At 41.6% G+C, this 22,539-nt stretch overlaps 1 protein-coding gene across 7 annotated transcripts in view; it reads right to left on the bottom strand.

Annotated features, from left to right (window-relative positions):
• Positions 1 to 22,539, bottom strand: part of GNA14 (G protein subunit alpha 14) — a 224,524-nt gene that overhangs the window by 104,525 nt on the left and 97,460 nt on the right. The window contains exon 1 of one of the 7 annotated variants that reach the window (XM_008256685.4): positions 21,043 to 21,108. The exons of 5 other annotated variants lie outside the window; for them this stretch is intronic. Coding sequence is in view for 1 of the 2 variants with exons in the window: in XM_051858901.2 (XP_051714861.2) it covers positions 1,612 to 1,702 (91 nt within the window). In the remaining variant the exon portion in view is untranslated. Of the gene's footprint in view, positions 1 to 1,611; positions 1,718 to 21,042; positions 21,109 to 22,539 lie in introns of those variants that run through there. One more of the 7 variants, XM_051858901.2, reaches the window with a different exon arrangement.

Genomic DNA, 22,539 nt, shown 5'->3' with positions numbered 1-22,539 from the left:
ATGATGCTTTCACATCTTCTCATTAGATGTTTGTCTTCCCATTAGTCTGTGAGTTCCCTTAAATCAGAAACTACCATCCCCCACCTTCATACCCAATACCTTACACAACAGCTGCCACAAATTAGGTGCTTCAGTTGGGTAGCCACAGATCATAACATACCACACATTTCAAAAAAAAACTTGCAGAAAGCATTTTTGAAGGTTTTCTTTACAAAGAATATGTATGATAAACATTTGAAGTCATAGATATGCTTGTTTTGACCTGAACATTACACAATATATACATGTTTTAAAACATCACATGGTATCTCATATAGATAAATATGCCAATTACAATACATTAACAAAAGGGTAGGTGCTTGATAAATGAGTGAATTTTGGGAGAACTATCTAATTCTGCCTTCATTAATCCTCTTCTAATCATCACAGAGCCTTGGAATGGTTCTTGACCCTGAATTCAGAAAGGCCTTTCTCAGGGATATCCAAGTACAGAAAGCACATAGAACTCCCAATAAACATGACCAGAAAAGATCCTCACCATGACACATTGTAGTCCAACTCTCCCAAGTGAAACAAAGAAAAGATTCTAAAATGTGCACAAGAGAAACACCAGATTACTTTCAGAGGATCTCCAATTAGACTCACAGCTGACTTCTCATCAGAAACCCTACAGGCTAGAAGAGAAGGGTGAGACATAGTTCAAGTCTTAAGAGAAAAAAATTCTCAGCCCAGAATACTGTGCCCTGCAAAGCTCTCATTTATCAATGAAGGTGAAATAAGGATCTTCCGTAACAAACAGAAATTGAAAGAATTTGTCACCACTCATCCAGCCTTATAAAAGGTGCTTAAGGATGTGCTACACACAGAAACACAGAAAGATATCCATTACTGTAAAGCAATGTGAAGGCAGAAAATCCCCCAGTAAAACTACAAAAGAAATCCAAAGTAAACAACAGTACTATTTATGGGAAAATGGCAGAGCCAAGTAGTTACTTATCAATAGTTGCCATTAATGTAAATAGCCTCAACTTCCCAGTTAAAAGATAGGCTGGCTGGGACTAAAAAACAAGACCCATTTATTTGCTGTCTACAAGAAACACATTTCACCAACAAAAATACAAGGAGAGTGAAAGTAAAAAGATGAAAAAAGATATTCCATGCTAACAGCAACCAAACAAGAACTGGTATAGCCATCCTCATACCAGACAAGACAGAATTTAACACAAAAACTGTTAAGAGACAAAGAAGGGCACTATGTAATGATTATGGGATCATTTCAACATAAATGTATATGCATATAGGGTGCCTGGCTATTTAAAAGAAATATTAATGGATCCAAAGGGAGACACAGACTCCAATACAATAGTAACAGGGGACTTCAACACCCCACTTTCATCAATGGACAGGTCAACTACACAAAAAACCTACAAAACAACAACAGAGTTAATTGACACTATGGACTAAATGGACCTGGTATCTACAGAACTTTTCACCACACAGTGGCAGAATACACATTCTTTTCATCAGTGCATGGAACTTTCTTTATGGCCTAGCATATTGTCTAGCCTAGAGAAAGTCTCAGCAAATTAAAAAAAAAAATCGAAATCTTACCATGTACCTTCTCTGACCACAATGGAATGAAGCTAGAAATCAACTCCAGAGTAACTAGATCATACACAAACACATGGAGATGAAACAACATGCTCCTGAATGAACAGTGGGTCACAGGAGAAATCAAAAGAGAAACCAAAACATTTCTGGAAACGAATGAAGACAATATACAAAACTTATGACACAGCAAAAGCAGTGTTAAGAGGGAAGTTTATAGTAATTGTTGCCTACATGAAAAAATTGGAAATGCACCAAATAGATGAACTATTAATGCATCTCAAGGACCTGGAAAAACAAAACATTAACAAAGCCCAAATTAGGAGGAAAGAAATAAAATTATAGAATCAATGAAATTGAAATTATAAAAATACAAAAGATCAGTGAAATGAAGAGCTGGGTTTTTTGAAAAAAATAAGCAAAATTTATACACCACTGGCCCAACTAACCAAAAAAGAAGACGACCCAAATCAATAAAGCCAGAGATTTAAAAGGAGATATAGGGGCTGCAACTGTGGCTCAGTGAGCTAACGCCCTGGCCTGCAGCACTGGCATCCCAAATGGGCACCGGTTTTCTAGTCCCAGCTGCTCCTCTTCTAATCCAGATCTCTGCTATGGCCTGGGATGGCAGTATAAGATGGCCCAAGTCCTTGGGCCCCTGCACTCATGTGGGAGACCTGGAAGAAACTCCTGGCTCCTGGCTTTGGATCAGTGCAGCTCTGGCCATTGCGGCCATCTGGGGAGTAAGCCAGTGGATGGAAGACCTCTCTCCCTGTCTCTACCTCTCTGTAACTCTGCCTGTCAAATAAATAAAATAAATCTTTTAAAAAAGAGAGAGATATAATAACAGATACCACAGGAAAAAAAGAATCATCAGGAATTATTACAAAAAGGTGTAAACCAACAAATTGGGAAACCTAGAAGAAATGGATAGATTCCTAGAAACATACAATTTACCAAAATTGAGTCATTAACACAAAGTAAAACCAAGCAGACCAATAACCAAAACTGGGATTGAATCAGCAATAAAGACCCTCCCAACAAAGAAAAGCCCAGGACTGGATAGCTTCACTGCTGAATTCTACCAGACATTTAAAGAAGAACTAATTCCAATTCTTCAAGCTATTCAAAACAATTGAAAGGGAAGGAATGATCCCAAATGCCTTCTATGAAGCCTGCATCACATTGTTTTCTAAACCTCAAAAAGATACAACAGAGAAAGAACTACAAACCAATATCCCTGATGAACATAGATGCAAAAATCCTCAACAAAATATTAGCTAATTGAATCCAACAACGTATCAGAAAGATCACTTATCTGAACCAAGTGGGTTTTATTGCTGGTATGTACAGATGGTTCAACATTTGCTAACCAATAAATGGGATATATCACATTAACAAACTGAAGAACAAAAAACACATGGTTATCACAATAGATGCAAAGAAAGCATCTGATAAAATACAGCATCCTTTCATGATGAAAACCTTAAACAAATTGGGTATAGAAGAAACATTCCTCAACACATTCAAGGCAATTTATGACAAATCCACAGCCAGCATCCTATTGAATTGAGAAAAGCTGGAAGTATTTCCTCTAAGATTCAGAACCAAGCAAGGATGCCCATTCTCACCATTGTTATTCAATATAGTCCTGCAAGTTTTAGTCAGAGCCATTACACAAGAAAAAAATCAAATAAAAAAAAGAAATCAAAGAGATACAAATTATGAAAGAGGAAGTGAAACTATCCCTATTTGCAGAAGACATGATTCTATATATAGGGGATCCCAAAGACGCCACTAATAGACTATTGAAAATCATAGAAGAGTTTGGTAAAGTAACAGGATATGAAATGAACACATAAAAATCAATAGACGCCAGCGCCACGGCTCACTAGGCTAATCCTCCGCCTTGCGGCATCAGCACACTGGGTTCTAGTCCCGGCCAGGGCGCAGGATTCTGTCCCGGTTGCCCCTCTTCCAGGCCAGCTCTCTGCTGTGGCCAGGGAGTGCAGTGGAGGATGGCCCAAGTGCTTGGGCCCTGCACCCCATGGGAGACCAGGATAAGTACCTGGCTCCTGCCATCGGATCAGCGCGGTGCGCCAGCCGCAGCGCGCCGGCCGCGGTGGCCATTGGAGGGTGAACCAAGAGCAAAAAGAAGACCTTTCTCTCTCTTTCACTGTCCACTCTGCTTGTCAAAAAAAAAAAAAAAAAATCAATAGACTTTGAATACACAGACAACGCCATTGCTAAGAAAGAACTTTGAAGATCAATCCCATTCACAATAGCTATAAAAAGAAATAACTTAGAATAAATTTAAGCAAGGTGGTGGAAGATCTCTTCAGTGAAAATTACAAAACATTAACTAGAAGAACAAAGAAAAAATGGAAAAATCTTCCATGTTCCTAGATTGAAAGAATCAATACCATAAAATGTCCATGTTCCCAAACACAATTTACAGATTCAATGCAATCCCAATCAAAAAAATCAATGATATTCTGCACAGATCTAGAAAAAAAATGCTAAAATTCATATGGAAATATGAAAGACCCTGAATAGCTAAAGCAATCTTTTACAATGAAAACAAAGCTGGAAGAATTACAATACCAGATTTCAAGACATACTACAGAGCATTTATAATCAAAACAGCCTGGTACTGGCACAAAAACAAACTCGTATACCAACATGTATACCAACTAATCTTTGACAAAGGAGCTAAAATCAATCTCTGGAGCAAGGACAGTCTATTCAACAAATGGTGCTTCGAAAACTTGATCTCCACATGCAAAAGTATGAGACTAGAGCCATACTTTACACTTTACAAAGAAATCCACTCAAAACAGATCAGAAACTTAAATCTACAATCAGATACCATCAAATTACTAGACAATATTGGGGAAACTCTGCAAGACATTAGCATAGGGAAAGACTTCTTGGAAAAAGACCACAGAAGCACAGGCAGTCAAATCCATATAGACAAATGGGATTAAATCAAGATAAGATGGTTCTGCACTACAAAGGAAACACTCAGCAAATTGAAGAGGCAATTGACAGAATGGGAGAAAATATTTGCAAACTATGCAACTGATAAAGGGTTAACACCTAGAATCTATAAATAGCTCAAGAAATCCAACAACCACAGAACAATCCATCCAGGTAAGAAATGAGCAAAGGACTTGAATGGGCATTTTTCAAGACAGGAAATTCAAATGGCCAATAGATGCTTGAAAACAAATCTCAGGATCACTATCCATCAGGGAAATCAAAATCAAAACCAAAATGAGGTTTCACCTCAACCCAGTTAGAATGGCTCTCCTACAGAAACCAACAAATGCTGGCAAGGATGCCAATGCGGGGGGGGGGGGTACCCTAATCCACTGTTGGTGGGAATGTATGATACGATCCAGCCATCCCACTTCAGGGAATTTACCCAAACCAAAAGAAATCAGCATATGAAACAGTTATTGGGCTGGCGCCGCGGCTCACTAGGCTAATCCTCTGCCTTGCGGCACCGGCACATCAGGTTCTAGTCCCGGTCGAGGCGCCGGATTCTGTCCCAGTTGCCCTCTTCCAGGCTAGCTCTCTGCTACGGCCTGGGAGTGCAGTGGAGGATGGCCCAAGTCCTTGGGCCCTGCACCCGCATGGGAGACCAGGAGAAGCACCTGGCTCCTGCTTTCGGATCAGTGCAGTGTGCCGGCCTCAGCGGCCATTGGAGGGTGAACCAACGGCAAAAGGAAGACCTTTCTCTGTCTCTTTCTCACTGTCCACTCTGCCTGTAAACAAACAAACAAACAGTTATTGGTACCCCCCCCCATGTTCATTGCAGCACAATTCCCAATACTAAGATATGGAATCAACACAGATGTCCATTAACTGTTGACTGGATAAAAAATTATGGTATATATACACTACGGAGTATTACTCAACTGTAAAAAAGTGAAATTCTGTCTTTTCCAACAAGATGTATGCAACTGGAAACCATTACAGTTAGTGAAATAATCCAGCTCCAAAAAGACAGATGCCGTATGTTTTCTCTGATCCAAGGCCACTTATAGAGTACCTAAAATGTAAAGTATTGGAGTGAACTGGGCATTTTGAGATTTGATGACTGTTTACAGCCCTTGTCTCCTCTGTGGAGGACCAGTGTATTTTTCTTCATAGTATTTGTTGAGCTCTTTTAGTTTAGGGTTAACTTTACCATCATCAAGTAAACTGAAAGTAGATCTTTGTAAAAATTAAGAGTTAGAATATGAGAGGAAGAAAGAAGGGTTGGAGCATGGGCAGGGGGAGGGTGAGGAGGTAGTATCACTATGTTCTTAAATATATATTAAACACATGAAACTTGTATAACTTAATTTTTTTTTTAAAAAAAGGGATATGGTTAAGCAAAAATGTGGTAATTATACCCACTGGGACACTATAAAACAGCTAAAAAATCATATATAGGAACCAGCGCTGAGGTGCAGTTGGTAAAGCCACCACCTATAGTCCCAGCATCCCATATGGATGCCAGCTTGAGTCCTGGCTACTCCATTTCTGAGCCAGTTTCCTGTTAAAGATTCTGGGACAGCAGAAGATGGCCCAAGTATTTGGGTCCCTGGATCCACTGGGAGACCCAGAAGAAGCTCCTGGATCTTGGCTTCACAGTAGCTTAGCTCCAGCTGTTGCAGCCATTTGGGTAATAGATCAATGGATCGAAGAGAGGAAGATGTCTCTCTACCCCCTCTAATTCTTTCAAATAAAATAAATAAAAATCTTTATAAATTACATATAAAATATCTTTCCAAAAATAATGAAGGGTCTTCCTCAATGTCAGTGAAATATGCCCCTCCTCTGATTCTCTCCTAAACCCCCAAGCTGAGAGGGCAAGTTCATGCCTACTCAACTTTTAAAGTCTCATCAGAAGGTCTTCATTGTGGCTTCATCCTCTCAAAGAAATAAATTTCTTTCCTGGTGTAGAACTGTTAATCACCCCAATTCAGGACACACTCAGAGCCATTCCAGTCTTAATATATTCAGTACACACTGAGTGCCTGGGATGGGCACTAATTATGGGGGACAAGCTTCCACTTAGGTGAGCAAAGTCAACTCCACAGTGTCCTTTCCTCCAAGTTAAAATCTCTTTGTGCTCCAGTCTTTCTAGAACCATGAATGCCAGAGTGACTAAGACCAAAGCCTTTGGTTTCAATGTGTCTCTGATTACATATATAATCTATATAACAATTATATAATATATAATTATATATAGATAAGTGGTAATTATAAATTTTCTTTATATAAATATATATTAACATATTTATATTTACATATATTTAATATTATATATTATGTGTATTAATGTCTTATATATTAATATATAATTAAACACATAATATTTAAGTAATTTCCACTTATCTATTCCACTTATCTATTTCTTTAATTATATAATATATAATATGCAATATAAAATATATTATATATAATTATATGATATTATATATACTTTTTTTTTTTTGACAGGCAGAGTGGACAGTGAGAGAGAGAGACAGAGAGAAAGGTCTTCCTTTGCCGTTGGTTCACCCTCCAATGGCCGCCACGGCCGGCGCGCTGCGGCCGGCGCACCGCGCTGATCCGATGGCAGGAGCCAGGTACTTATCCTGGTCTCCCATGGGGTGCAGGGCCCAAGCACTTGGGCCATCCTCCACTGCACTCCCTGGCCACAGCAGAGAGCTGGCCTGGAAGAGGGGCAACCGGGACAGAATCCGGCGCCCCGACTGGGACTAGAACCCGGTGTGCCGGCGCCGCAAGGCAGAGGATTAGCCTAGTGAGCCGCGGTGCCGGCCTATATATACTTATGATTTATATAGTATATAATATAGTATTATATAGTCTTTAAATATAATATAGTATTATATATTCTTATAAATATATATTCTTTAAATATGTATTCTTTATATATTATATAAGTACATAATGAATTTTTTTTAGATAATTTCCACTTATCTATTTAATTTCCAACAATTTAATGATTTAATGATTCATGCCTACTAATTGTCTCCAGCCTTGTTCATCAAAATCTCTGTGGCAAGGCATTTGTAAGAACACAGACTGGAATCCTTTCTCCTAGATGAGTTAAAATAACCATAACTCCTGGTTGCCCAAGACATGCTTAATTTATACCCCCTGTCCAAGGGAATTACTAACAGCATGCATTTTCATTCTCAAAAGTATCCTACACAACAAAGTCCGTGTTTGCCCTAAGTACAGCTCGACCTTATTGGGGGTGGGAGAGATTTTACAGCTTCCTCAGGCATTGCAACTACAGTTCAAGATGAGAACACACATAACCAGTCAGTGTTTCCTTTTCATACCACCTCCACAAAAAAAAAAAAAAAAAAAAAAAAAAAAAACCCTCACATTTTCAGGAAGAAACTGTGGGAGCTACTGACAAGTTTCTTATATTGGGCGGATGTGCCTCATACCCTGGTTACAAAACCAGGGGAGCAACATAACCCGCCGGTTGTGATGTGGCAGACAGAAAAAGAGGTCATTCCAACCAAAAGAAATACGCACATGAGCTAGCTACTCTGTATTAATTAAATCTACAGTGCCCTAGTTATGGGGGAAATATTTCCAACAAAAGCCAACTTGATGTCGCTTCAGTGCCTAATTAAACATAGGAAAGACAGTCTTTTGTCATCAGGGGAAATCAAGCTCTTTCTCTGTCGATGAGTGGGACGCCTGTGCTGTGATAATAAGGAGGGTTATTTTTCCAAAGCATGGGGCAGTACATGAGAAAGATCCGAGGATTTCCCTCATTTTATCCTAGCGAGGCAGCCATGTTCTTGCGGCCTCTCCTCTGGGATGTCAGAGGAGGTGACATGGCACAGTAATTACAGCCAAGCAGTACATTTGAGGCTGATCTTTTTTTTCTTTTTTTTTTTTTTTTTATTTGACAGGTAGAGTTACAGACAGAGATAGAGAAAGGTCTTCCTTCCCTTGGTTCACTCCCCAAATGGCCGCCACAGCCGGTGCTGCACCGATCCAAAGCCAGAAGCCAGGGCTTCTTCCTGGTCTCCCATGCGGGTGCAGGGCCCAAGCACCTGGGCCATCCTCCACTGCTTTCCCAGGCCACAGCAGAGAGCTGTACTGGAAGAGGAACAACTGGGACTAGAACCCGGCGCCCATATGGGATGCTGGCACCACAGGCAGAGGATTAAAAACGTGAGCCATGGTGCTGGCCCCTGAGGCTGATCCTTTTTCTTGCTGGAATCTGATTTTTTTTTTTTTTTTTTTTTTTTTTTTTTTTGGACAGGCAGAGTTAGAGAGACAGAGAGAAAGGTCTTCCTTCTGTTGGTTCACCCCCCAAATGGCCGCCAAGGCCAGCACCTGCGCCGATCTGAAGCCAGGAGCCAGGCGCTTCCTGCTAGTCTCCCACGCGGGTGTAGGGCCCAAGCACTTGGGCCATCCTGCACTTTCTGGGCCACAGCAGAGAGCTGGACTAGAAGAGGAGCAACTGGGACAGAACCGGCACCCTAACCGGGACCAGAACCCAGAGCACCGGCGCTGCAGGCAGAGGATTAGCCTTGTGAGCTGCAGCGCCGGCCTGGAATCTCAGATTTTTAATCTACTAGTTAACGGTATGACCTCAGACAAATTACGTAAAATCTACGAATCTAAGTTTCCTCATCAGTTAGGTGTGTTGAATCATATCACTCCCATTATTGTGTGTTATGAGAACTAAACTCATTTAGCTGTAGCAAGTGGTGGTTGAACATTACTTATTTTAAGTAATAAAGAGGATGCTATCTGGGGAAATGGAAAGCAAGGCATGCATATAAGAGTTGGGAGACTCAATGTAATGGAGACAAAGTTAGAAACAGGACTTGGTCACATTCCCAGAAATGCTGGGGAAGTTACAAACAGCACCTGTATTAGTTTTTGAGGCCTCTAGTGTGTGGTGTGGTTTAGAATTGCACAAAGGGCTCTCCCCTAGAAGCTCGGAGGGCACCTGCTCGATGCTCTCTCCTAGCCTCTGTTGGTTGCTGACTATCTGCAGCCTGTGCCTTTTCGATCACATGGTCACCTCTCCATGTGTGCTGTGCCCACACTTCATTCTTCTAGGGACACTATTCAAAATCCTTCAGATTCCTCCAGGTTACTATGCTTTCCACAAATAGGTAAAAGTCAAATATTTCCTCACTGAGTAGATCTGCACCAAAATGAACACAGGTTGGGAGAATTTATCCTGGATAAAAGTAGAAAAGAGAATCTTTCCAATAACAGTTACCTTGTCAACTCTGAGTGCATACCGAGCCAACGAACATTTGCAGGTCCCAGGCAAATCTACAAATGAAAGCCCCTGGCTGGTGTTCTCTTCTCACCTCCTCCTCCACCCTCTGTGCAAGGGACTTTCCATGCATTCTGATTAGCACATCTCAGCTTTGCCTGCACCCCCTCACAAACATCTGTCCCTTGGCCTTCCATCAGGCCTAGGGGTGTGGACATTGGTGTATGTTCCTGTCTAAGGGGATGGGCTGTGGGACAGTCCACATAAGCCCTAGAAGTGGGCTTGGGACCATATGGACAGTGATACTCCAGAGTGCCAAGTGCCTGAGCAAGACCCGGGAGCTGGGGAGAGGACAAGGGCCACCAATAGGCATGAGCCTCAGCCCTGTGTCCTCTCCGCTTCCTTGGGTGGGAAGAAGAGGGAGGAGGAGCAACAGGAGGTCATCAGGAGTTGGGGTTCCTTTGCCCAAATCTAAGGGAGGCACTGTGCAGAGCCCTGGAATACGAGGGCAGCTGCTCGATGTGGTCTCGCCAGCCCATTCATTTGTAGCCAGCAAACACGCAGCTGTCTGTCTGGTGCAGATTGTTGAGCTAGGTGTTGTGGGAGGATATAAAATATGATGCTATTTTTAATTAGTTGTGGGGGAGACAAAAGCTGAACTGAGAAGAATTTCAAAACAAGGGATTAATAAGGGCAAATATCCCATAATCGTCAAGGAAGGGAATTTGAGGTGAAATGGAGTGATAGCTCTAGCTGGAGAAGGAGGGCCGATTTCAAGATCATCAGGTATCGGAATTCATCGTTTCACGCTGGAAATGATGCTTTCAGAGCTTCAGCAGGTACCACACATGTTAAATGGGCCTGGCTTAAGACAGTAGGGGCTACCGATTGAACATTAAGAGGGCCTGGGCTGAACTACAGAACGTATACCCCAAAAAACTCCACTTGACCTTAGCCAAAAGACCCGAAGCAATCCCAAAAAACTCAGGAAACTTTCAAATGAAAGAGTTGTATGTGTGCTGTTCAAGTTAAATGGGAATGGATCCGAGTTCAAACTCATGGTGTTATTGGTAAATAAGCTGATACTGCCACACTGATGTGGAAATGCAAAAACTGACTGTTTCCCTACTTATACTCCTAACACAGTGACTTTTGTCAAGAAAGCTGCTGCAATAGAAAGCCAGAGTAGAAAGCAGGCATTTAGTCTAACCACTGAAATGTCCACGTGCCATATCCGCGTACTTGGGTTTGATTCCCAACTTCCATCTAGTTCCCTGCTAATGAGGACCCTAGGAGGCAGCAGATGACAGCTCAAGTAGTCGGGACTCTGCCATTCAGGTGGGAGACCTGGATTGAGTTCTGGGCTCCCAGTTTTGGGCTGGTCAAGCTGCAGCTGTTACAGGGATTTGGGAAGACAATCGAAGATGGGAGCTCTCTCTTTGTCTCTCTCTCCATCTCAAATTTTAAAGATTTTACTGCATTTATACTTTCTTCACAGTGGGCATTAAGTCACACTTTATATATTTTCCTAGAGTCTAACCACTGTCTACACAATGAATTCTAAATGGACTCAAATGAGATGGAAAGGAGATGGCTTGGGCCGGTGCTGTGGCTCACTTGGCTAATCCTCCACCTGCAGCTCCGGCACCCAGGTTCTAGTCCTGGTTGGGGTGCCAGATTCTGTCCCGGTTGCCCCTCATCTAGTCCAGCTCTCTGCTGTGGCCTGGGAAGGCAGTGGAGGATGGCCCAAGTGCTTGGGCCCTGCACCTGCATAGGAGACCAGGAGAAGCACCTGGCTCCTGGCTTCGGATCAGTGCAGCGCGCTGGCTGTAGCGGCCACTTGGGGGGTGAACCAACGGAAGGAAGACCTTCCTCTCTGTCGAACTCTGCCTGTCAAAAAATAAAAAATAAAAATAAAAGAAAGGAGATGGCCTTGGCAGGACTACACCAAGGTTAGGTTGTCCACAGGATAAACGCAATCAATTTCAGGTTACAGCACACACATTCCAGTGCTCACTTCCTTCCGATTCACCTTCCCACACTGCAGTTTACTACAGTAGTTTTCAAGATCAGGTTTGCGATTTCCCCCATCTTATTGGTCACACTACTGTGGGTCCGGCTCCTGCTGTGAATCCTGTATGGAAATGAAAGCTCAGGTCCGATTCTCCTGATGAGCCTATCTGCAAGTCAGCCTGTTAGCCTCCCTTCTCCACCCCAGCCCCACAAGTACACATCGCTAAATGCTGGTTCCACAGCGGACTTGAAGGAAGACGTTTCAACCTCTTTGGCAGATTAGCTTACACGTTTCCAGTATATTTATGTTTATCTATATATACACACTTTATGCTTTATACAGAACTTATGTATGTAAAAAAATCCGTAAACAATCACAATCAAGAATCCCCAGCTAATGTTCCTTGACACAGCTTGATGCACATTCTCTGGCTATGATTTTCCTTCCCTCTCCTCATTCTTTTTTCAAATTCTGGACCTTCTTGGGCTCCTGGAGGATTCAGCTTCCACTCATCTACTAACATTTTTTAAGAATCCAAACTCTATCCTACAGATAGCAGTCTTCCATTTTTTCTTCCCCTGGATTGTGACATCTGGTCAACCACTGGCTAACACAGACTCACCTTTAGCCCTTTCCCAAAACAATCTAACATTGTAGTTCTATATAGCCTTGATACATCAGAAAAACAAGAATTTTAAAGTCACTCTTACTTTATCCTAGTTTTGTTAATGCCAAGAATTTTTGGATTCTTGTAGCAAATCAGTATCATCAAGCACTGAAATGAAAATGCTCACAGCACTCACATTCTAATGTATTTTCCATCCAGCATCAAGTAACGGAAACCTTGTCAGTGAATAGAACACTGTAACACAGGATGCTGGGAGAAAAGCAAGGGTAACTCGGAGTTTTCTAAAGGGTCATTATGAGAACCCCATCAGGATCGCTCCCACTTATCCAGCGATAACGTGCCTCTGGAATAAAACATCCCAGAGGGAATGGAGAAAGACATCTCAGGATCTCAGACTAGCTTTATAGAAGACAGTAATTCTAAGTCATCCAGGAGAACTTCATAAACAGCAGTAACAAAACAGTAAAATCTCAAATCTCTCTTGCACCTTGTTTTTATTCTTCTAATCCAACTCTTGGATGTGATCAGGCTCCTTACTTAGCAGTACCTCAGCCTGGACTAAGCAAGAGACAAAGAGTAAGGAAAGAACAGTCAATGAAGAACCATGTATTCCTACTGTTGCACCTAACATTATCATGAATGGCATCTCAGTAGTGTTGAGATTAGATCTTGGGGCCTGGCACCCTGGCTCACTTGGCTAATCCTCTGCCTGCAGCACCGGAATCCCATATAGGTACCGGGTTCTAGTCCCGGTTGCTCTTCTTCCAGTTCAGCTCTCTACTGTGGCTCGGGAGGGCAGTGGAGGATGGCCCAAGTGCTTGGGACCCTGCACCCACATGGAAGACCGGGAGGAGGCACCTGGCTCCTGGCTTTGGATCGGTGCAGCGCCAGCTATGGCAGCCATTTTGAGGGTGAACCAACAGAAGGAAGACCTCTCTCACTATCTGTAACTCTACCTGTCAAATAAATAAAAAATCTTAAAGAGATTAGATCTTAACTATATTTAAAAAAAAACACAGACCTATGTGGCATATCAAAATAAATTTCAAGTGAGTCGAAGACATAGATGCCAAAACCTTAAATGATCAACACAGGGCAAGAAAATCAAGATGAGTATTTGCTTAATATTGTATTGGGGAACTTCAGATTTATTCTAATACACACAAAATACAAATTAAAGACATGACAAAACAAAGATCCCACTAAAGGAAAACTTTTCTTATACACACTTTATATTATTCACTTAAATGTATATTCTATTAGACTTTATATTGCAAATTAGTTTTAAAAACAATGGATCAACAGAAGAGAAAATACAAAAAGTGTTAACAAGGCTGGGCTGGCATTATGGTATAGCAAGCAGGTTAAGACACTGCCTTCAATGCTGGAACCCCTTATGGGTGCTTGTTTGAGTCCCAGCTGCTCCATTTCCCATCCAGCTCCCTGCTAATGTGTTTGGGAAAGCAGCAGAGGATGGCTCAAGTGCTTGGGCCACTGCATGCACATGGAGACCTTGAAGAAGCTCCTGCCTTCAGCCTGGCCCAGCCCTAGGTATTGCAACCATAAGGGGACTCAATCATTGGATGGAAGACACTTCTCTCTCTGTCAAATAAATGAAACAAACTTTTTTTTTACAGTTACAAACTTAATACACTTCATAATTACAACTTTAGGAACATGGGGATTCTTCCCACCATGCCCACCCTCCCACCCATATTCCCAACCCCCCTCCCTCTTATTCCCACTCTTATTTTTTACTGAGATGTATTTTCAATTGACTTTATACGTACGTTTAACTCCATGTTAAGTAAAGAGTTCAACAAACTATAAAAAAAAAAAACTGTTCCGCAACAGTCAAGACAAGGGCTATTCAAAGTCATCGCTTCTCAAAGTGTCAGTTTCACTTTACAGATTGCCTTTTAGGTGCTCTATTAGTTATCACAGGCCAGAGAGAGCGTGTTATTTGTCCCTTTGAGACTGGCTTATTTCACTAAGTGTATTTTCCAGATTCGTACATTTTGTTGTAAATCACCAGATTTCATTTTTACTGCTGCGTAGTATTCCACAGTGTACATATCTCATAATTTCTTTATCCAATCTTCAGTTGATGGGTATTTGGGTTGATTCCATGTCTTAGCCATTGTGAATTGAGCTGTAACAAACATGCGGATGCAAGTAACTCTTTCACATGCTGATTTCATTTCCCTTGGGTAAATTCCCAGGAGTGGGATGGCTGGGTCATATTGTAGATCTATATTTAGATTTCTGAGGTATCCCCATACTGTCTTCCACAGTGGTTTTACCAGTTTACATTCCCACCAAAAGTGGATTAGGGTACCATTTTCCCTACATCCTCACCATCATTTAATGTTTGTTGATTTCTGTATGAAAGCCATTCTAACTGGGGTGAGGTGAAACCTCATTGTGGTTTTGATTTGCATTAAAACAAGTCTTTTTTAAAAAAAGTAACAAGGCAACTCACAAAAACCAAAGTACATATGTAAAAAATAGCTGGTCTCACTATAATCAAAGTACCAATTAACACCATGACATACTATGTTTTTTTTCTGTTAGAGATGTGAAATTGACAAAAATTCCAGTGTTGATGAGCATGTAAGAAAACAGCCGTGCCTATTTATCCTCATCCACAGCAATACAAAAGGTACTATGCCAGCATGTATCCACCTCATTCAAAATATGATGCTGTAACACCTAGAAATTCCAATTCTAGGATATGTAACCCAAAGAAAACATTTAATGGGACAGTGGTCATCATGTTCTACGAGGGCACTTCAAAAAGTTCACAGAAACATCAATTTATCTTCTAACTCCATTGTCTATGAACTGAAGTGTCCGTATGTAAAATAGCAAAAAAATAAGAAAAACATGCAACGCATATTGGTAGGACGTAAAATCATTAGTTATGGAGACTACACAATGGAAACACTATATGGTCAAGAAAATCAATGTAATAATATAATAATGTAAATATGTAATATTAATAAATGATAATGTAATGAACAAAACCTACTTGGTCGGGAGGTTTTATGTAATAAAGGTTGAGGGGCTTCCTGTGCTCCAATTCTAGTTCTATTTACTTTGTGCCTCACCTTAAAGAGCCCTTCATCAGGAAAAAAGGGAATGATCACAGTACAAACACTTAGACCAGTGCTTAGGCCACAATAAACACTCAGTAAGTGTGTTACTTTGAGATGAAGATGATTATTTTTCTGCTTGTAGACACACAGATACACAATCACAAAGGTACTTCAAAAAGTTCATGGAGAAGCAAGTGTTTGGGGTAGTGATTAAACCACTATTTGGGATGTCTGCATCCCCTACTGGAAAACCTGGATTCCAGTCATGGCTCTTGTTCCAATTCCAGCTTCCTGCTAATGCATACCCGGGAAGTGGTGATGGCCGAAGTAGTTGGTCCTACCCAACACATGCAAGGCCTAGATTGAGTTTCTGGCTTCTCACTTTGGCCAAGCCCTGCCCAGTCTGTACGAGCATTTGGAGAGTGAATTAGCAGATGGGAAGTCTCCTGTCTTCCACACTAAATAAATACAATTTTAAAAATTCATGGAAAAGGTTTATTATGAAAAAAATTCTTCATGGATTTCAAAACTATGCTCAAACACACTTTTCTTTAAATTCTATTCTCCAAACTTTTTGGACAACTTTGGACATAAAACTAAGTTGAAATTACAGTCACCAAATGTTAGTAGTAGTAATCACTAGATATTGTTTGCTTTGTTAATGCATAAGTAAAAAAATATTACTCCCATTGGGTTATCAGCACATCATGTCTATTGTTAAAGGTTAAATGTAAGATATTTTGCTAAAAACTACAGTTTCAGTGTAGAGTTACAGCATGAATACAGTCTCTTGTTTTCTCTCTCCTCTCAGCGGAGAGCTTCACATCCTGCAGCCTATTTTAATACTAAAATCATTCACTTTATGCAAATTTCAAAACAATATTAAGTAATAATACTTCACTGAATAAATTTTGGATCCTCAATGTAATTGCATCAAAACATTCCCTGACAAGACTTGGCTGAAAGGTCTGTGTTTATGAAGTGAAGAACTGAGCCGCGTTACATTTCCTTCCTAAATCTTAAGGAAAATAGGAGCATCCTGTTCCAAATTGCTCAGAGACACGGAGTTTATCTTCCAGCGCTGGAAACCAAACAGGGGATCTCATTCCTATTTTGACAATTAAAAATAAACTCTTATACTTGAATTACATGTTTTAGTGGTTGAATTTCTTTTTTAAAATGCAAATGTAAGTGATATTTTTCTTCCATCTGACTAGCAAAAATTAAAGACAGAGAATCAACTGTTGGTGGATTTGTGGGGGAATTTAGATTTCTATGCATCACTATTGGGAAAAGTAGATCAGTACAAGTGCTTTGGAGAGCATTTAACAGCATTATTTACAATAAAATATGTATGTTCTAGATTGGTTATATCATACTATGGAATTATTAATTTTCTTAGGTATGATCCCATTATGGTCACAGAAGATAATGATTATTAACAGAAAAGTGATGGAATACATGGAATGAACCTAAAACTTCAAAAGTTTCAGTAAAAACTAAACACACATACATGGATATGTATATTCTATCTATGTGTTTATCCAAAGAGAAAGCTTATATCGTCAATTTAAATGATGGGACAATTTTGGGAAAAGGAAAGCAGATTATTACTTTATGTACTTGCAACTTCCCTGCAGGTTTGAAAAAAAATCCTATCAACAAGGGTTGGAGGCAAAAGTGGCACATGATCCTTTCCACAAGCTGACATGCATAGTGTCCACTGCACTTCTGTTTGTCACTGTGAAGAATTGGCAGTCGCCGGCATCGAAACATTTCAATGTTTTGGATGAAATATTTTGCAGCAATGAAAAGGAATGCATTGAATCTATGAGTATTCTGCACCAGCACAGGTGGATCTTAGAAAGCACCATTGAGTAAAAAAAAAAGTAAATTGCCAAATTAGTTCTACAATAGCATTTTAAAGTCCACACAAAATGCATTGTTTCACAGTTGCGTAACTGAAAGATGTGGAGAATGGATTCAGAGACTCCACAGAATATACGTAGATTACAGTGGGGAGTGGGGAGCATGAGGAAGAAAGAAGGACCATGACGGGCCCACAGATATGATTGATGAAAGTAAAAGCAGGTCAATTCTGAGATTGACAAGATTAGACAAGATTGATTTATTTATCTATTCATTTTTAACTTCACAGATCAAATGTTTTAGAAAGCAATGAAATACACTCATCATAAACTGAATCATCCCAGGCCACCCCCCAGGAGTCACAATACCCCTCCATCTGTGTGTTAGCTGGTCCCAGAGAACCAAACCTTCCCCTCCTTTGCACCCTAAGCCCATCCCACTGGTGGTCTGAGCACTCCACTTTATCCCTCCCAACCAACCCCAGGCTCTCCAAGTCAGGAGCATGTTTGCAAAGTGCCTTGTAACAACCAAATCTGCCACACTCACCACCCATGGAGCTCTTTTTTTTTTTTATTCGTGGTGATCCAACAAGCTCCTCCAGCCAATGACCTTCTTGCTGCCCTCCACTTTGAAGTGAGCTATGGCTAATACACAAGGAAATCACATCCCAGCAATCCCCTCTAAAAAAACCCTGCCCCAGATAGATGTCCAAGAAATAGGCAATATACCTACAAGGCTACTTGCAAAAGTTGGCAAAAAGTGGAATTAAAAGATAAGTATATTTTGATACAAACAATTTTTAAATACATACATGTTGTTGAAAAGGTTCATGAAAATGCATATGTTAAAACTATGCATGCATTTAAAAAATTTTTGCACCAAGATAAACTTCTTTTAGTTCCATTTTCTGTGAACCTTTTGAAGTACCCTTATATATGTGGAATAAATGAGTCAATAGCAAAGGAAGGAGAAGGGAGAGAGAAAAAAATGAGAAAAACAAAAAGGTTAAAGCAGAAGAGCAGTTTACTTCGCTGGCAGAGCCAGACACATCTCCCATATTTATTACCCCCATGAGCAACAGAACCCTTGGGATAATAACCAGAACACAGTGTGCATCAACAATCTCCGCGAAATCAGAGAAGACCACCTTGCTTGTTCCAATGCATTTATGTTCTGGGCCAAGTACAGACACTGCGCTGAGCACTCTAACCCCTCAACAACTCAACGCCATTTCACTAAGAACAAAATATTGGATAACAAGGAATCCTTTTGGCACAGAATGAAACCATCTTTTCAGTAACCTACAAAAATATGAGGGCCTGGATGAAGGGTACAAGAAAGCAAGCTACATGTAAGGCTGCTCCTTCTGCAGGGGGCCAAAGGCTGAGTGGTTGATAGATGATGTCATGGGAGAAACTGCGGCCAAAGGGTAAGTCACTAGAGCTCTCATCACCAACCTAGAAATCCCCAATCAAGAATGAAAAGGAAACACTTTCTCAAGCAGTAAGTATCATCTGCACATTATTTTTATGCTAGCAATTTATAACCATGTATTTGGGGGGAATCAGAAGACTCTGCAGAGATTATTTTACCCAATCACCTCATTTTGCCAGTGAGCTCAGAAAGTCCAAGTGACTTTCTAAGGCCTCAAATTCATTAAAAACCAGAGTCCATGACCCCAGCTCCCACTTCCATATTTTCCAAATGCTATCACTTTATTCTTTCCTTCCCAGTCTCCATCATCTGAAATCTGACTCCGTTCTCCCATCTCTTGGGTCTTCTGTTTCGTAAACCAGTATTTTAAAAGATCTTAAGCCAACTGAGGCTATCTGAATATAAACTGGGTACTACATAAAGTTCTGGAAAAATTATCAATATTCTTAGGCATGATAATAGCCTTCTGTTTATCGAGAGGAATGTTCTTGACGAGGCAACGTTTGGAGGGGCATGCCATGAAGTCTGCAGCTCTCATGGCATTCACAAATAGATGCCCAAGAAACATCATAGCGGTCCTCACCTGTGCATTCTAATAAATAATTCTGAAGCATCTAGCTTGATGCTGTGTCTCCTCTAGGAGGCAGTTAGTGAAAATGGCAAAACCTCCCCCAGCACCTGAGTGGGATGAAGCTAAGTATCAGGGTATTTACCAAGGGTAACTGGCTTTGCTCCTTCTCCTCTCTTGAGCCTGATTGAAAGCCTGTTGCTCTCCCCACTTTGACATAAACCAGAAGGTATCTTCTCTGGATTCTCAGCTCTCATACCACACATTTCTCTGGCCTTAATCCTTCTTGCTAATAGGAGACAACTTATGCTCCATTATCCCCATCAATTAACCGTGTTCAGTCCAATTACTGAGAACAGAGTCCAGCTTCCAGAGACAGTTTCCATGGAGCCTGGCCTGAAGCTCCGCCTCCAACCACCAGCATAGCTCGAGACAGCGCTCTGGCTTAGCAATAGCTGACTGTGCTCACAAAATATGGGGAAGCATCGGCCCAAAGGGTGCAAGTGATGGCCCCCACTGACTGTAGAGAGATGATAGGTCACCAGAAAAAATAGTGACACCACGAGAGTGAGACCAGTGCTGGGGAGCTGCAGACAAAGATTGGGCATCTCTTCTGGGCCTGAGGGCACAGTGAAGAAGGGCCAGTTCACATCCTGATACTCTCATGAGTGAGGGTAGAAGGGGCATGTGTTCTTAAAGAACAGCCTGGTTTGCAACAGTAACAGGAAAGGGAGTGTGAGTCACAGAGTGATGATAGACACCAGGGTCTTTGCTTGAGTCGAAGGAAAAAGTTCTTTATCTCAGCCTGGTAAAGTCACTGCAAGAGTTGGTTCAACAGAAGTGGTTATCTAATTCTCCTCACCAGATTTTTACAACAGGAAGGCCCACTTAGAAATCACCCCATATTTGTACACTGCTCTCTCCTATGGCTGGGATGCAGTTTGTCCCCTACATGTTCAAGTGCTGGAAGCATCATTCCCAGCGTGGTGATGCGAGAAGCAGTAGACCTTTCAGAGGTGGAGTCCAGGAGGTCGTCACTGGAGGCACTGCCCTCAGGAGGCAGCGTGGTTTTCCTGGCACCTTAACTAGTCCCTGAGAGAAGAGTTGCTGCAGAAGGGCCCCTTCCTGCTCCCCGTGGCTCTGTTTTGCCAGGCGGCATCTCCCCCTTGCACACTCTCCCACCCATGTGATGCCATCCACCATCATGCCCCCATCAGAGGCTCCTAAACTGCGAGCCAGGTGCACTAACCATCCTCAGATGTTTTTTCTAGCAACAGAGAATGGACAACGCCCCTCTCCTCACACCAGCTTACTTCACACAGGGTGCTGCATAAACGGTCCTTCCACTTGCTCGCTTTGGGATCAGGGTCAGGGCTTAGTTTACATTTTCAGTCTCGGCCTTGATCTGTTACTAAACCTGCCAACAACAGAAAACGCCCCAGTCTGGTGGTGATGAGTAATCCTTGCTATGTGATAAGCACTGCTGGGTTTAGACGAGATGATGCTCAGAGAAAATTAGATCAGTAATCCTCACTACGGGTTGCCCATGAGAATTACCTGGAGATCTTCACGGAAGTCTCAGATGGCAGGCTCTGCCCCTGCAAAGTTCTATGGCGATTCTACCATCAGAGTTGAAATTTACTAGAATAGAAATAAATATTTTTATATTTTAGCTTTTTTAAGAAAAAAAAAACTCTGAATATAGGAAAAAGTAAATTGGATTGTATTTAAGGGAAATATGTAAGACTAAACAGAAAAACTATTCCGATAAGATTACTTAGTTGTTTCCCTTTGTTATTTTTCTTTCTCAATCTGAGGCTATTTTAACTTTTCTCATTCTTCTCATTCAAGTCTTATCACCCTACCCTGTTTCCACTGCTGCTTCAACACAGAGTGAAGAACTAGGTTCTTTCTTACCTGGAGTGCCACAGTCCCAAATTCTCAGGACAATTCCTCTTGCTTCATTATATTCCTTAAAACAGTTATGGGGCTGGTGCCACGGCTCACTAGGCTAATCCTCCACCTGCAGTGCCGGTACCCCAAGTTCTAGTCCCAGTCGGGGCGCCGGTTCTGTCCCAGTTGCTCCTCTTCCAGTCCAGCTCTCTGCTGTGGCCCGGGAGGGCAGTGGAGGATGGCCCAAGTGCTTGGGTCCTGCACCCGCATGGGAGACCAGGAGAAGGAACCTGGCTCCTGGCTTCAGATCGGCGCAGTGTGCCAGCCATAGCAGCCATTTTGGGGGTGAACCAACAGAAAGGAAGACCTCTGTCTCTCTAACTCTGCCTGTCAAAAAAAAAAGTTATGGAACTGGCATGGTGGCATAGAGGGTTGGGCTGCCATGTGCAACGCCAGCATCCCATATCAGACTGCAAATTTGAGTCCCAGCTACTCCACTTCTGATCAAGCTAATGTACCAGGAAAAGCCAAAGATGGCCCAAACGCTGGGGCCCCTGCCACACTTGTGAGAGACCCAGATGGAATTCCAGGCTCCTAGTTTTAGCCTGGCACAGCCCTGTTGCTGCAGTCATTTGGGGAGTAAGGCAGTGGATGGACGATCTCTCTCTCTGTGACTCGGCCTTTCAAATACATTTAAGAATCTTTTTAAAGAAAAGAGTTATTAGTACTCTACAATTTTTCTCAAGTTATCAAGGTGTTGGGAAAAATAAGGAGAGTACTTATGCATTCACCCAAACCAAAATTTCCTTAATGGACACATGCCTGACTTCCTACATGTAACTTTTCTAACTGCTGCCTCACTACCCAAGAATGTCAACCACAGAGAGCTCTCAGTCATGATTGCAGTTCTCAAATGTTAAATAGCTGTTCCTCCCACAGCTGTTACTACAAACACCAACTTAGATAAGAACTTTTCAAAGGGTTTTTATATAGAAATTTAAACAGGCTTTTCAAGAGTCACCAGGTTCCTATTAAGATACATGGCACTGCCCCCTCCCGGCCTCTAAAGACCCCTACAACAGACAGCCAGGCACAGAGGATGGGGTGTGGTTAAACTCAACACACCTGGTCTCAGCAACTGTACTCTGCTGGTCAAAACAC

The sequence above is a fragment of the Oryctolagus cuniculus genome, chromosome 1 (genome assembly GCF_964237555.1).
Source record: "Oryctolagus cuniculus chromosome 1, mOryCun1.1, whole genome shotgun sequence".
In the NCBI taxonomy this organism is placed as follows: Eukaryota; Metazoa; Chordata; class Mammalia; order Lagomorpha; family Leporidae; genus Oryctolagus; species Oryctolagus cuniculus.
This window is presented reverse-complemented; position numbering and strand designations above follow the sequence as displayed.